General features: G+C 39.2%; 2 protein-coding genes across 2 annotated transcripts; both read left to right on the top strand.

Annotated features, from left to right (window-relative positions):
- Positions 1 to 2,049: 2,049 nt before the first annotated feature.
- On the top strand, positions 2,050 to 3,986 carry LOC122994058 (E3 ubiquitin/ISG15 ligase TRIM25-like). Its single transcript, XM_044368595.1, has one exon. The coding sequence runs from the start codon at positions 2,310 to 2,312 to the stop codon at positions 3,984 to 3,986; it is 1,677 nt and encodes a 558-aa protein (XP_044224530.1). The 5' UTR covers positions 2,050 to 2,309.
- Positions 3,987 to 10,572: 6,586 nt separating this feature from the next.
- Positions 10,573 to 12,901, top strand: LOC122993964 (tripartite motif-containing protein 16-like). The gene has a single exon (XM_044368459.1). It carries the CDS (start codon positions 11,222 to 11,224, stop codon positions 12,899 to 12,901), a length of 1,680 nt encoding a protein of 559 aa, XP_044224394.1. The 5' UTR covers positions 10,573 to 11,221.
- Positions 12,902 to 13,009: the final 108 nt, after the last annotated feature.

Below are 13,009 nucleotides of genomic sequence, written 5' to 3'. Positions count from 1 at the left end.
CCAAATAGTGATTTTTCCCTCTAAACTTCTCACAAGCTTTCATTTCAATAAATGTTCAAATGATCCAATATTTCAGCAAAAATCAAAGATTAGAGAAAAAGTCCAAAAACTGAAAACAGATTTGTGTATCAGAACTTTGTTTTTTCTTCTTTCCTCTCCCATTAATCATCTCACCACCCCTCAGATTTATCTGCTGACCCTTTGGAGGGGCCCGACCCCTAGGTTGGGAACCACTGGACTAAACTAGCTAACTGTATATGAAGTAGTGTAAACTAGCTCCACCTCCAGCAGCTACAACAGTAACATGCTGCTCTAACACTGATGCTTCACTATTAATAATCTAATGATGTCATATATAATAATATATCAGTCAGAGGGACCAAACCACTACTTTTACTGCAATACTTTAACTACATCAAGCTCATAATACTTATGTACTTTTACTGCAATACTTTAACTACATCAAGCTCATAATACTTATGTACTTTTACTGCAATACTTTAACTACATCAAGCTCATAATACTTATGTACTTTTACTGCAATACTTTAACTACATCAAGCTCATAATACTTATGTACTTTTACTGTAGTAGGATTTTTCATGCATTTACTTGTAGTGGAGTATTTTTACATTGCTGTATTTGTACTTTTACTGCAGTAAAGGATCTGAGTACTTCTTCCAGTGCTGCTGCAGACAGTTTCTACAGAGGATCATGTGACTGTCAAAGGTCGACATTTATCAGCAGAGTGTTGCTGGGTGTGTTGCTTGATAAGATGAGCTCTCTGGTTTTACCGGCTTTTATTTCAAACACACTCTCCTCACAGCACTGCTGCAGAGAAACTACATGATTAAAATATGTGAAATCTGTTGCAGTGTTGCCCTCACAAAGAAGACCACCAGTGCTGTATTATCAGCAGACTTTAGGCACTTAAAGTGTGAGTCTGTGGGTTTTAAACTCTTTGGTATTCAAAAAAACAACAAATGAGATTGAGGTACGTCTGTGTTCAGAGGAATCATCTCTGACAGCCAAACTTTTACGGACACTTGAGGATTACATCTTTTAAATAAAAAGCTGAAATTAAAGCCTTTATTAGTGATTATTATTAAAGTCTTTATTGTTGGTTTGATTATGATCCTCACTGACTGGAGCTTTGACTTGAGTTTTCCCTCCTTTATTTCAACATAAATGACAAATTTTTTGTTTTATTCAGAACGTTCTGGTCATTTTAGTTTGTGTTAACAGCTACTGAAGTTCAAGTTGAACACAGTGTGTTTGAAGCAGGTTTTATTTCACATTGATGCTTTAATGTGAAACATTTTCTTCACAATGATCAATAAAGTTTTAATACTGTACTGGGATGATGAAAATAAACGCTTGATTTGTCATAAGAAAACTAAAAGGATCATATTCATCAAATGTAAACAACAGTATATCCACTTTTCAAATTCATCAATTCATACTGATCAACAAATTAACTCCATCAGCTGATCTGGTTCATTCATGTTCTTTGGGAGGTTGTTAATGTTTGTTTAAACCCGTCTGAATCTGAATGATATTCTCAATGTGACCTGTTTTCAAAGAAGTTTATTAAATGTGTGAGAAAATGATCAGAAAACCATTAAATTATTCATTCATACTTTAATAACTCCCTGTTGTCAGTCAACTGGTTTTTTAATCAATACATATTAACTGATATGATTTTAAGGAAGAGTTAGAGAAATATGAAGCCATAACCAAAACCTGACATGTCAACAAGTATTTTACAGCTAAATACAAAAATGTTTGAAATGGTGAGCAGGTTTTAACTGAGACTTCGCTGCAAATGAGGAAACACAGTTTTAATTCACAATAATGCTCCTCATCCTGATAACCTTCCCTGTTCTTTCAAACACAACAAACTCCACTCTGTGAACTGAGGAGTCATCTCAGATCTTAAGAACAGTTTGGCACCAGAAAGCAAACGTGACCAGTGTTTTTAAATGAGAAATGAGCTCCATTGTAGACAAATAACGTTAAAACACACAGTATCTCTTAAAAACCGCTCCTCTTCCTGGAATGAATCAGTGCTTGATAACTCCTCCCTCTTCTTCCTGCTCTCAAACACAATAAGCTCCACTCTGCACTCATATTTCCTTGTTCCCTCCCCTTCAGATCTACAGTTTGACGATGGGTGTAACCAACATGTAATGTAGTACAAGAGCTGTCAGGCTGCATTCACTGCAGAAACACGTTGTTCAGATCAGAGCTCAAACTTGTTTCACTTCTCAGGAAGTGAAACTCAAACAGTCGTTGCCACTTAGAGCTGAAATGGCGCAGAAAGGAGTTCAGCTGGACAAAGAAACCTTTTCTTGTTCGATCTGTCTGGATCTACTGAAGGATCCGGTGACTATTCCCTGTGGACACAGCTACTGCGTGAACTGTATTAAAACACACTGGAATGAAGAGGATCAGAGGAAGATCTACAGCTGCCCTCAGTGCAGACAGACCTTCACACCAAGACCTGTCCTGGTGAAAAACACCATGTTAGCAGATTTAGTGGAGCAGCTGAAGAAGACTGGACTCCAAGCTGCTCCTGCTGATCACTACTACGCTGGACCTGAAGATGTGGCCTGTGATGTCTGCACTGGGAGGAAGCTGAAAGCCCTCAAGTCCTGTCTGACTTGTCCGGCTTCTTACTGTGAGAATCACCTCCAGCCTCATTATGATGCAGCTCCATTAAAGAAGCACAAGCTGGTCGACCCCTCAGAGAAGCTCCAGGAGAACATCTGCTCTCGTCATGATGAGGTGATGAAGATGTTCTGCCTTGTTGATCAGAAGAGTATCTGTTATCTCTGCTCTGTGGAGGAACATAAAGGCCACGACACAGTCTCAGCTGCAGTAGAAAGGACTGAGAGGCAGAGAGAGCTTGAGGTGAGTCGACAAAACATCCAGCAGAGAATCCAGGTCAGAGAGAAAGATGTGAAGCTGCTTCAACAGGAGGTGAAGACCATCAATTGCTCTGCTGACAAAGCAGTGGAGGACAGTGAGAAGATCTTCACTGAGCTGATCCATCTCATCCAGAAAAGAAGGTCTGATGTGAGGCAGCAGATCAGATCCCAGCAGGAAACTGAAGTGAGTCGAGTCAAAGAGCTTCAGGAGAAGCTGGAGCAGGAGATCACTGAGCTGAAGAGGAAAGACGCTGAACTGAAGCAGTTCTCACACACAGAGGATCACAACCAGCTTCTACACAACTACCCCTCACTGTCACAACTCAGTGCATCTACAGACTCATCCAGCATCAATATCCGTCCTCTGAGATACTTTGAGGATGTGACAGCAGCTGTGTCAGAGCTCAGAGATCAACTACAGGACGTCCTGAGGGAGAAATGGACAAACATCTCACTGACAGTGACTGAAGTGGACGTTTTACTGCCACAACCAGAACCCAAGACCAGAGCTGAGTTCTTAAAATATTCACGTGAAATCACTCTGGATCCAAACACAGCAAACACATATGTGTTATTATGTGAGGGAAACAGAAAAGCAAAAATGAACCAACCACGGTCTTATTCTCGTCACCCAGACAGATTCACTTATTGGCGTCAGGTCCTGAGCAGAGAGAGTCTGACTGGACGTTGTTACTGGGAGGTGGAGTGGAGAGGTGAAGGAGTTCGTGTAGCAGTCGCATACAAGAGTATCAGGAGAGCAGGAGACTCGGACGAATGTAGATTTGGACGCAACAACAAATCTTGGGCTTTACATTGTGACAGTAACAATTATGAATTTTGGTTCAACAATATCTCAACTCCTGTCTCAGGTCCTGGTTCCTCCAGAGTAGGAGTGCACCTGGATCACAGAGCAGGTATTCTGTCCTTCTACAGCGTCTCTGAAACCATGACTCTCCTCCACAGAGTCCAGACCACATTCACTCAGCCTCTCTATGCTGGACTTCATCTTTGTTCTCCTTATGTTGGGGACACAGCTGAGTTCTGTAAACTCAAATAGACATAGTAACAGTCATAATAGTAATAGTCATTTCGGACTTCATGTGTCAGATTCTGTTGTAATTCTTCATTTTTTTGTCTCCATTGTTTCTGAGAGCTCGTTGCAGTGGTGTTTCTGAACTAAACAGATCAGCTGTCAATCAAACTGGGATTATCAACACTTTATTTTCTGTTGTTGTGTTGATGTTTTCAGTTTCTTTAAAATTCACTTCTTCCTGTGTGTTTTTATCCATGGAGGCTATCACTGCTCATGATGACGTCTTTTACCTTCACTGACGTTTCTTCAGATGAAAATATAAACTTCTCTTTGTTCTAAATGTTAGTTTCATGTTTGTATTGATGTGTTTGTGTGCTGTTGTTTCTTAAACAGAGAAAACAGCAGAACTTCCTTCATCATAGATATTTTGTTCTCATCACCTTGTAAATTCATAAAGAAATGTACAATCAAACTGTAATTATCATGATAATAATCATTTATTATGTTCTTGTACATTCTGGGTTAAACTAACTGATTGTGTGGATGAAGTGAATCTGAACATGAAATCATTGAACAAGAGTCATTTAACAGACTTTACTGATTAGATGTGTGAACAATCTGAAGCTTTATATAATCAATAAAGATGTTTTTTCAACAATGAGCAAAGTATTTTCTTCTGTCTTCATCTCAGGATCTCATTCAAAGCTTCTGGAGAAAATGTGAAACTAAAATGAGAGTTTATTTGAGGCAGTTTTCCTCCTGAAACACCACAAAGTACAGAGTTCATGTTCAGAGCAGACAAACGTTTGTCAGTCAGTCTCTGTACTTTCAGCTTTCTTCACTAAAGCAGCTTTGTCACAGAGAAAAGAGCAGAGTTTTCTATCACTTGTTGCTTTTAACAAACAAGATTTTCTTTGTGCATTTAGTTGATAAAGTCTTTGTTATACAGGCCTAAAAAACTGGAAAATAGTAAGAATTCATTTGATCGAGTTTGGGTGGGAAGAAGTTTTGTTGCATCCTGACAAACATAAAACAACAGATATTGTGTCGTTGTGAACTTGAGGTCATTTAAATTTATTTTTATGTAGATGAAAGTTGAGAATGAGGCTGTCATGTTGGTTCAGTGTTTAGTTCTGTCACCTCACAGAGAGACGGTCCTGCTAACAGGAACAGTTCGGACTTTTGTGAAAGGTAAAAGTAACTTTTACTCACAAACATACGAATAAAACTTTTTGTGAAACTTGTTTTGATTTTAAAATGCTGTTAAAGAGGTGTGTTCAGTTGGTTCAGAGTAGATCCTCGATGACTGCAGGACAGAAACTCTGTTCTCTGTCTGATTGGATGAAATATTGTTGGTCATGATCACCTCATCTACCAACAGCAGAACGTCTCAGAGAGGATTTTGTCTCCAATACAACCAATTTATTTTCATTTTATCCATATTTATATATTTATACATAATAAATATATCAGATTGTTGGTAATTATTCCCAGAGATTTGATGATTTAACACAAATACAAATTATAAGGATGTTTTTTTAAAAGAATGTACAATATGGCAGCTGTCGGGTCAATCCATATGTCTGATTGGCTAATCCTTCATGTGATCAGTCATGTGATCACTTGAGTAAAAGTGATATTTTACACGTTGCTGTGAGTAGGAGTACATCACTTGATAAAAGTGTCTTATTGTTCACACTCAGCCAGAAACTCTTTCACTCTGAAGTTTGTACTGAAGAGTTTTCTTAAGTGTCGTTCAGAGAAGTTTGATGAAGACGAGTTTGTAAAGTTTAAATCTAGACTTGATTCAAACTTCTTGTGACTAATTTTGTTCTGGGTGTAATCTCTCAATCCACAAACTGCTGCTGTGCTGAAGAGTTTTTGTAATTATATTAATTGGCAACAAAGAAATGCATCTAAAACAGTCATGATCAGTTTCCTGACAGCTGTGATTGATCTATTGAACCATCACAGGTAACGTTACTCCGCCTTTTCTACTGCAGAAGTCATTCAGCAATCATTTTATTAAAACTCGGTGTTCGGTGAAGATTAATGTTGTTTCAAAGTTTTCTCAGTTGTCACTCAACCACTGAAAGTTACAGTTTTTACTAAAACACTCATATTTGAGCAAAAACAACAAATTAAACAAATGTAGGCTCTATCAAGTCCAGTCATAAAATAATTGAATTGAAAATAATTAAACTGAACATATAATTATTTACATCTGGTCTCATGTATTTCTCTGCCAGTCACTCAGATTTCAAGAAGTCAGAGAAATCACAGCCTGTAGCATCAAATCTCACATTCACAAGTTCTGTTTACAACCTGAAAGCTGATGTGAATAATATTTGTAGACTGGAAACTCTTCTCTCCTATCTTCCCCATGTGACCTGAATGCAGCATCAGTGTTACAGGGTGTGACTTCTGTCAACAAACTGACACAGTGTGATATTACAGATATTTAAATCTGTCTTTACTGATATTGTCTGAAGCTGTTAAAGGCTCAGTGGAGTTTTTACACGTCTTCCTGCAGTGAACATCACAGCAGGTCAACAACTGAAATCTGAAAACTGATGCAGGACACAAGAGGGCGCCTTCATCCTGCTAACCAGGGATGTAGTGCAGGTTAAAGCTCCTCCACTCAGTCTGTCTGCAGTTTTAATGAAGAACATGCTTTTAGACTGATTAAAAAACACCATGATAATAAGAATGCATTGTGTCATTCATCATGGTAAATGGTGTCAGATTGCTGTAAGTCATTGGTTGGTTAGTTAGCTACTTAATTAGTTATTTACATTGTGGAACGTCCTTGGCTTAACCACATAGTGTTAAAAACAACACAGGACGGCTGATGAGGAAAAACAGCAGAGAACAGAATCAACAAACAACATGATTAAAAGGGAGGGCCATTGAGAACAGCTCTGTTTTACAAGGACGCCCTGATTACAGTACATATAAAAGCAAACAAAAGTTACAGGTGTAGGGTAGAGTCCCTGCATATTTCGAAGGCAGACAGTACAAGCCTCAAACAACAGACCAACTCTTTCTTCAATCCCCCATTAATGCTGGCCAATAATATATAAGTGACACTCCTCACTGACCAGACCATTTAGATGACCTCCTGCCAACAGAAAGGATCAAATAATGAACCCCCATCTTCTGCATGGTCACCAAACCAGACCACTGACCCAAACCACCTTTGATCCTTCAGGCTACAAGAGCCAGAAAGATGGGAAGAGTAATTCGCACCCCAATGTGAATTGATGGTACCATTTGGATAAACGACCCCCACCATTGGTTATCATAACTCATGTCTAGAAGCGAATCACACACAGAGACTATGCCCCAGTGACATACATATACACACACACACTCAAATGGCATGGACCCCTGCCATTTGCAGTCAGCTCAAGAAGAACAGAGGACTGTAAAACCCATGAACTTACAAATGTAGTTTTAGATTTTGTCTAAGAACAATTAATATTGTATGTTAGTATGTGTGTATATTACAATATGTGTTATGTACTTTAGGTAGACTTTTATTCCACTGCCTTTAAGCCAAGAAATGTACCAGAAACATAATTCCATCATCCTTGATAACCCTAACATCATGTTTAGTTTGACTCTCAGAACACAAATGTTACTTTCAAAAAAGCAAAATTAGGAATCATGTAATTGTTAAATTGTAAATACTTTGATTAAAAGAAATTCCTCCTGTCCACAGACAAGCGGGTACAATTTGTACTGACTCTGCTCCCCCAGAACTCTGCAACCCCTGGATTTGGCCAGGATGCACCTTTTAAAACCGTGTCTTATCTGAGACTCTAGGCTGTTTTGTTTCTTTTTTGGCTGCTGCTTTTTGCTGGTTGCTGGTTCCTCTTGCTTTTGTCTTTGTCTTCTTGCTTTCTGCCATGCCGGTGGAAAGCTTGCATTTGGCTAGTCTTAAGATGTGACTTAGAACAACAGGAGGTGAAACCTCAGAATCTAGAGTCATGAGTTGAGGGTCAAGCCTTGGAGAGCATGAGAGCGTAAACCAGGAGCTCTCTCCCAATGGGAACTTTTCAAGTGCGGACTGGCCAACTCACTCATCATTATAAGATCCAGACTCCAGCTCCTCACCCCAGTAAATCGGACTCCATTCTCCACAAGAGGCCACCTCAGGGAGCAAACAAGTATTCGTACAAAACCTTCATCGACTTGCCTAAACCCTGGTGCTTTCATGATTTCTCATTTCAATTGGCAATTCTGAACTAAGCTGTTGTACCATTGATTTGACTCACTGCTTCTCAGGTAACAGTCATCTCATCTGTTTATCAGGTTTCCCTTTCCCTCTTGTCTCTTGTCTGTAAAATGTTGTAGTGTTTAGTACTTGTAGCTGTAGTATTAGTCATAAATGTGTATGTAACTAAAGTGAAGTTGTTGGTGTTTTCTTGTGCTTGCATCTCAGGCACTTAACCTTAAAAAACTTTATACCCTTGCAAAATCATAATTAGGATAATTCTAATTGACCTCTCTTGTGTGGCCAAAAAGGAGGACTATTTCCCTATTATTATACCTACCCTAATATGAGTCATGTCACTGGACAAATAATTTCATGTTGGAGTTGTGCACAATAATAATTCATGATTCCCCCATAAAATCATAAAGCTATTTGAGTGTACAAATTCCTACATAGTATACAACAACAAATCATATATAAGAACAACAGAAACAACAAAAGTACATAAAAACAATAAAAGAACACAAAAGTTACAGCATTAACAGATTATACAACAAACGGCCCAAAGACATCAACGTAGGGGACAACATCAATTCAAAACCATGTGCATTCACATTGCTCTATGTCAGTCAAGAGAGATTTAAATTGATTTAAAAGGGCTTAGTTTCTCTGATTTTACAAGCCTCTGCAGATTGTTCCACTTGTGTGGAGTATAGTATTTAAAAGCCAGTTTCCCAATCTCAGTACTAACATGGTGATTTTTGAGGACCAAATAGTCTTGGGACCTAGTGCAGTGTGACATTGATCTGCAGTTAAAAAGACATGAGATACCCAGGAATTTTTCCAATAAGTGCTTTGTAAATAAACAGAATGCAGTGCTTTTCTCTTCTCACTGCCAATGACTGTCACCGAACTTTCTCATAAGGAATACAATGATGCGTTCTGAAGCCATCCCCAGTTATGAACCTAAGGGCGGAATGATAGATTGCATCGAGAGTGTTAAGAGTAGACAGGGGAGTGCATATAAATTATATCACCATAGTCCGTAACGGATAAAAAGGTTGACTGAACAATTTCTTTTCTGCAATTCTGGGTAATACATACCTTATTTCTATAAAAGAATGCCAGTTTTGCTTTTAAGGAATTAGTCAGTTCATTAATGTTTTTTGAAGAACAGCTTGTCATCAAGCCGGACACCAAGGAGGACACTCTTTACTCTTTACTGCAATACTTTAACTACATCAAGCTCATAATACTTATGTACTTTTACTGCAATACTTTAACTACATCAAGCTCATAATACTTATGTACTTTTACTGTAATAGGATTTTTCATGCATTTACTTGTAGTGGAGTATTTTTACATTGCTGTATTTGTACTTTTACTGCAGTAAAGGATCTGAGTACTTCTTCCAGCACTGCTGCAGACAGTTTCTACAGAGGATCGTGTGACTGTCAAAGGTCGACATTTATCAGCAGAGTGTTGCTGGGTGTGTTGCTTGATAAGATGAGCTCTCTGGTTTTACCTGCTTTTATTTCAAACACACTCTCCTCACAGCACTGCTGCAGAGAAACTACATGATTAAAATATGTGAAATCTGTTGCAGTGTTGCTCTCACAAAGAAGACCACCAGTGCTGTATTATCAGCAGACTTTAGGCACTTAAAGTGTGAGTCTGTGGATTTTAAACTCTTTGGTATTCAAAAAAACAACAAATGAGATTGAGGTACGTCTGTGTTCAGAGGAATCATCTCTGACAGCCAAACTTTTACAGACACTTGAGGATTACATCTTTTAAATAAAAAGCTGAAATTAAAGCCTTTATTAGTGATTATTATTAAAGTCTTTATTGTTGGTTTGATTATGATCCTCACTGACTGGTGCTTTGACTTGAGTTTTCCCTCCTTTATTTCAACATAAATGACTAATTTTTTGTTTTATTCAGAACGTTCTGGTTTATTTTAGTTTGTGTTAATAGCTACTGAAGTTCAAGTTGAACACAGTGTGTTTGAAGCAGGTTTTATTTCACACTGATGCTTTAATGTGAAACATTTTCTTCACAATGATCAATTAAGTTTTAATACTGTACTGGGATGATGAAAATAAACGCTTGATTTGTCATAAGAAAACTAAAAGGATCATATTCATCAAATGTAAACAACAGTATATCCACTTTTCAAATTCATCAATTCATACTGATCAACAAATTAACTCCATCAGCTGATCTGGTTCATTCATGTTCTTTGGGAGGTTGTTAATGTTTGTTTAAACCTGTCTGAATCTGAATGATATTCTCAATTTGACCTGTTTTCAAAGAAGTTTATTAAATGTGTGAGAAAATGATCAGAAAGTTTAATTATTCATTCATACTTTAATAACTCCCTGTTGTCAGTCAACTGGTTTTTAATCAATACATATTAACTGATATGATTTTAAGGAAGAGTTAGAGAAATATGGAGCCATAACCAAAACCTGACATGTCAACAAGTATTTTACAGCTAAATACAAAAATGTTTTAAATGGTGAGCAGGTTTTAACTGGGACTTCGCTGCAAATGAGGAAACACAGTTTTAATTCACAGTAATGCTCCTCGTCCTGATAACCTTCCCTGTTCTTTCAAACACAACAAACTCCACTCTGTGAACTGGGGAATCATCTCAGATCTTAAGAACAGTTTGGCACCAGAAAGCAAACGTGATCAGTGTTTTTAAATGAGAAATGAGCTCCATTGTAGACAAATAAGGTTAAAACACACAGTATCTCTTAAAAACTGCTCCTCTTCCTGGAATGGTTCAGTGCTTGATAACTCCTCCCTCTTCTTCCTGCTCTCAAACACAACAAGCTCCACTCTGTGCTCATATTTCCTTGTTCCCTCCCCTTCAGATCTACAATTTGACGATGGGTTTAACTAACATGTAATGTAGTACAAGAGCTATCAGGCTGCATTCACTGCAGAAACACATGTTGTTCAGATCAGAGCTCAAATTTGTTTCACTTCTCAGGAAGTGAAACTCAGACAGTCGTTGCCACTGAGAGTTAGAATGGAGCAGAAAGGAGTTCAGCTGGACCGAGAAACCTTCTCTTGTTCGATCTGTCTGGATCTACTGAAGGATCCGGTGACTATTCCCTGTGGACACAGCTACTGCATGAACTGTATTAAAGGCTTCTGGGATGAAGAAGATCAGAGGAAGATCTACAGCTGCCCTCAGTGCAGACAGACCTTCACACCGAGGCCTGTCCTGGTGAAAAACACCATGTTAGCAGCTTTAGTGGAGCAGCTGAAGAAGACTGGACTCCAAGCTGCTCCTGCTGATCACTGCTATGCTGGACCTGAAGATGTGGCCTGTGATGTCTGCACTGGGAGGAAGCTGAAAGCCCTCAAGTCCTGTCTGACTTGTCTGATGTCTTACTGTGAGAATCACCTCCAGTTTCATTATGAATCACTTAGATTTAAAAAGCACAAGCTAGTCGACCCCTCAGAGAAGCTCCAGGAGAACATCTGCTCTCGTCATGATGAGGTGATGAAGATGTTCTGCCGTACTGATCAGCAGAGTATCTGTTATCTCTGCCCTGTGGATGAACATAAAGGCCACGACACAGTCTCAGCTGCAGCAGAAAGGACTGAGAGGCAGAGAGAGCTCGAGGTGAGTCGACAAAACTTCCAGCAGAGAATCCAGGACAGAGAGAAAGATGTGAAGCTGCTTCAACAGGAGGTGAAGACCATCAATTGCTCTGCTGATAAAGCAGTGGAGGACAGTGAGAAGATCTTCACTGAGCTGATCCGTCTCATCCAGAAAAGAAGGTCTGATGTGAAGCAGCAGATCAGATCCCAGCAGGAAACTGAAGTGAGTCGAGTCAAAGAGCTTCAGGAGAAGCTGAAGCAGGAGATCACTGAGCTGAAGAGGAAAGACGCTGAACTGAAGCAGTTCTCACACACAGAGGATCACAACCAGTTTCTACACAACTACCCCTCACTGTCACAACTCAGTGAACCTACAGACTCATCCAGCATCAATATCCGTCCTCTGAGATACTTTGAGGATGTGACAGCAGCTGTGTCACAGCTCAGAGATCAACTACAGGACATCCTGAGGGAGAAATGGACAAACATCTCACTGACAGTGACTGAATTGGACGTTTTACTGTCAGAACCAGAACCCAAGACCAGAGCTGAGTTCTTAAAATATTCACGTGAAATCACACTGGATCCAAACACAGCAAACACACGGCTGTTATTATCTGAGGGGAACAGAAAAGCAGAACTAATGAGACAACAACAGTCTTATTCTCGTCACCCAGACAGATTCACTAATTGGCGTCAAGTACTGAGTAGAGAGAGTCTGACTGGACGTTGTTACTGGGAGGTGGAGTGGAGAGGTGGAGGAGTTCGTGTAGCAGTCGCATACAAGAATATCAGCAGAACAGGGAGCTCAGATGAATGTAGATTTGGACGCAACAACAACTCTTGGGCTTTACATTGTGACACTAACAGTTATGAATTTTGGTTCAACAATATCTCAACTCCCGTCTCAGGTCCTGGTTCCTCCAGAGTAGGAGTGTACCTGGATCACAGAGCAGGTATTTTGTCCTTCTACAGCGTCTCTGAAACCATGACTCTCCTCCACAGAGTCCAGACCACATTCACTCAGCCTCTCTATGCTGGACTTCATCTTTGTTTTCCTTATGATGAAGACACAGCTGAGTTCTGTAAACTCAAATAGACAGAAGTCATTTCAGACTTCATGTGTCAGATTCTGTTGTAATTCTTCATTTTTTTGTCTCCATTGTTTCTGAGAGCTCGTTGCTGTGGTGTTTCTGAACTAAACAGA

This window comes from Thunnus albacares, chromosome 12 (assembly GCF_914725855.1).
Source record: "Thunnus albacares chromosome 12, fThuAlb1.1, whole genome shotgun sequence".
NCBI lineage: Eukaryota > Metazoa > Chordata > Actinopteri > Scombriformes > Scombridae > Thunnus > Thunnus albacares.
Note: the sequence above shows the minus strand (reverse complement) of the source record. Positions and strands in the feature narration are given on the sequence as shown.

Coding starts and splice junctions, on each gene's coding strand:
- LOC122994058 (XM_044368595.1), top strand. CDS start 2,310: ATGGCGCAGAAAGGAGTTCAGCTGGACAAAGAAACCTTTTCTTGTTCG.
- LOC122993964 (XM_044368459.1), top strand. CDS start 11,222: ATGGAGCAGAAAGGAGTTCAGCTGGACCGAGAAACCTTCTCTTGTTCG.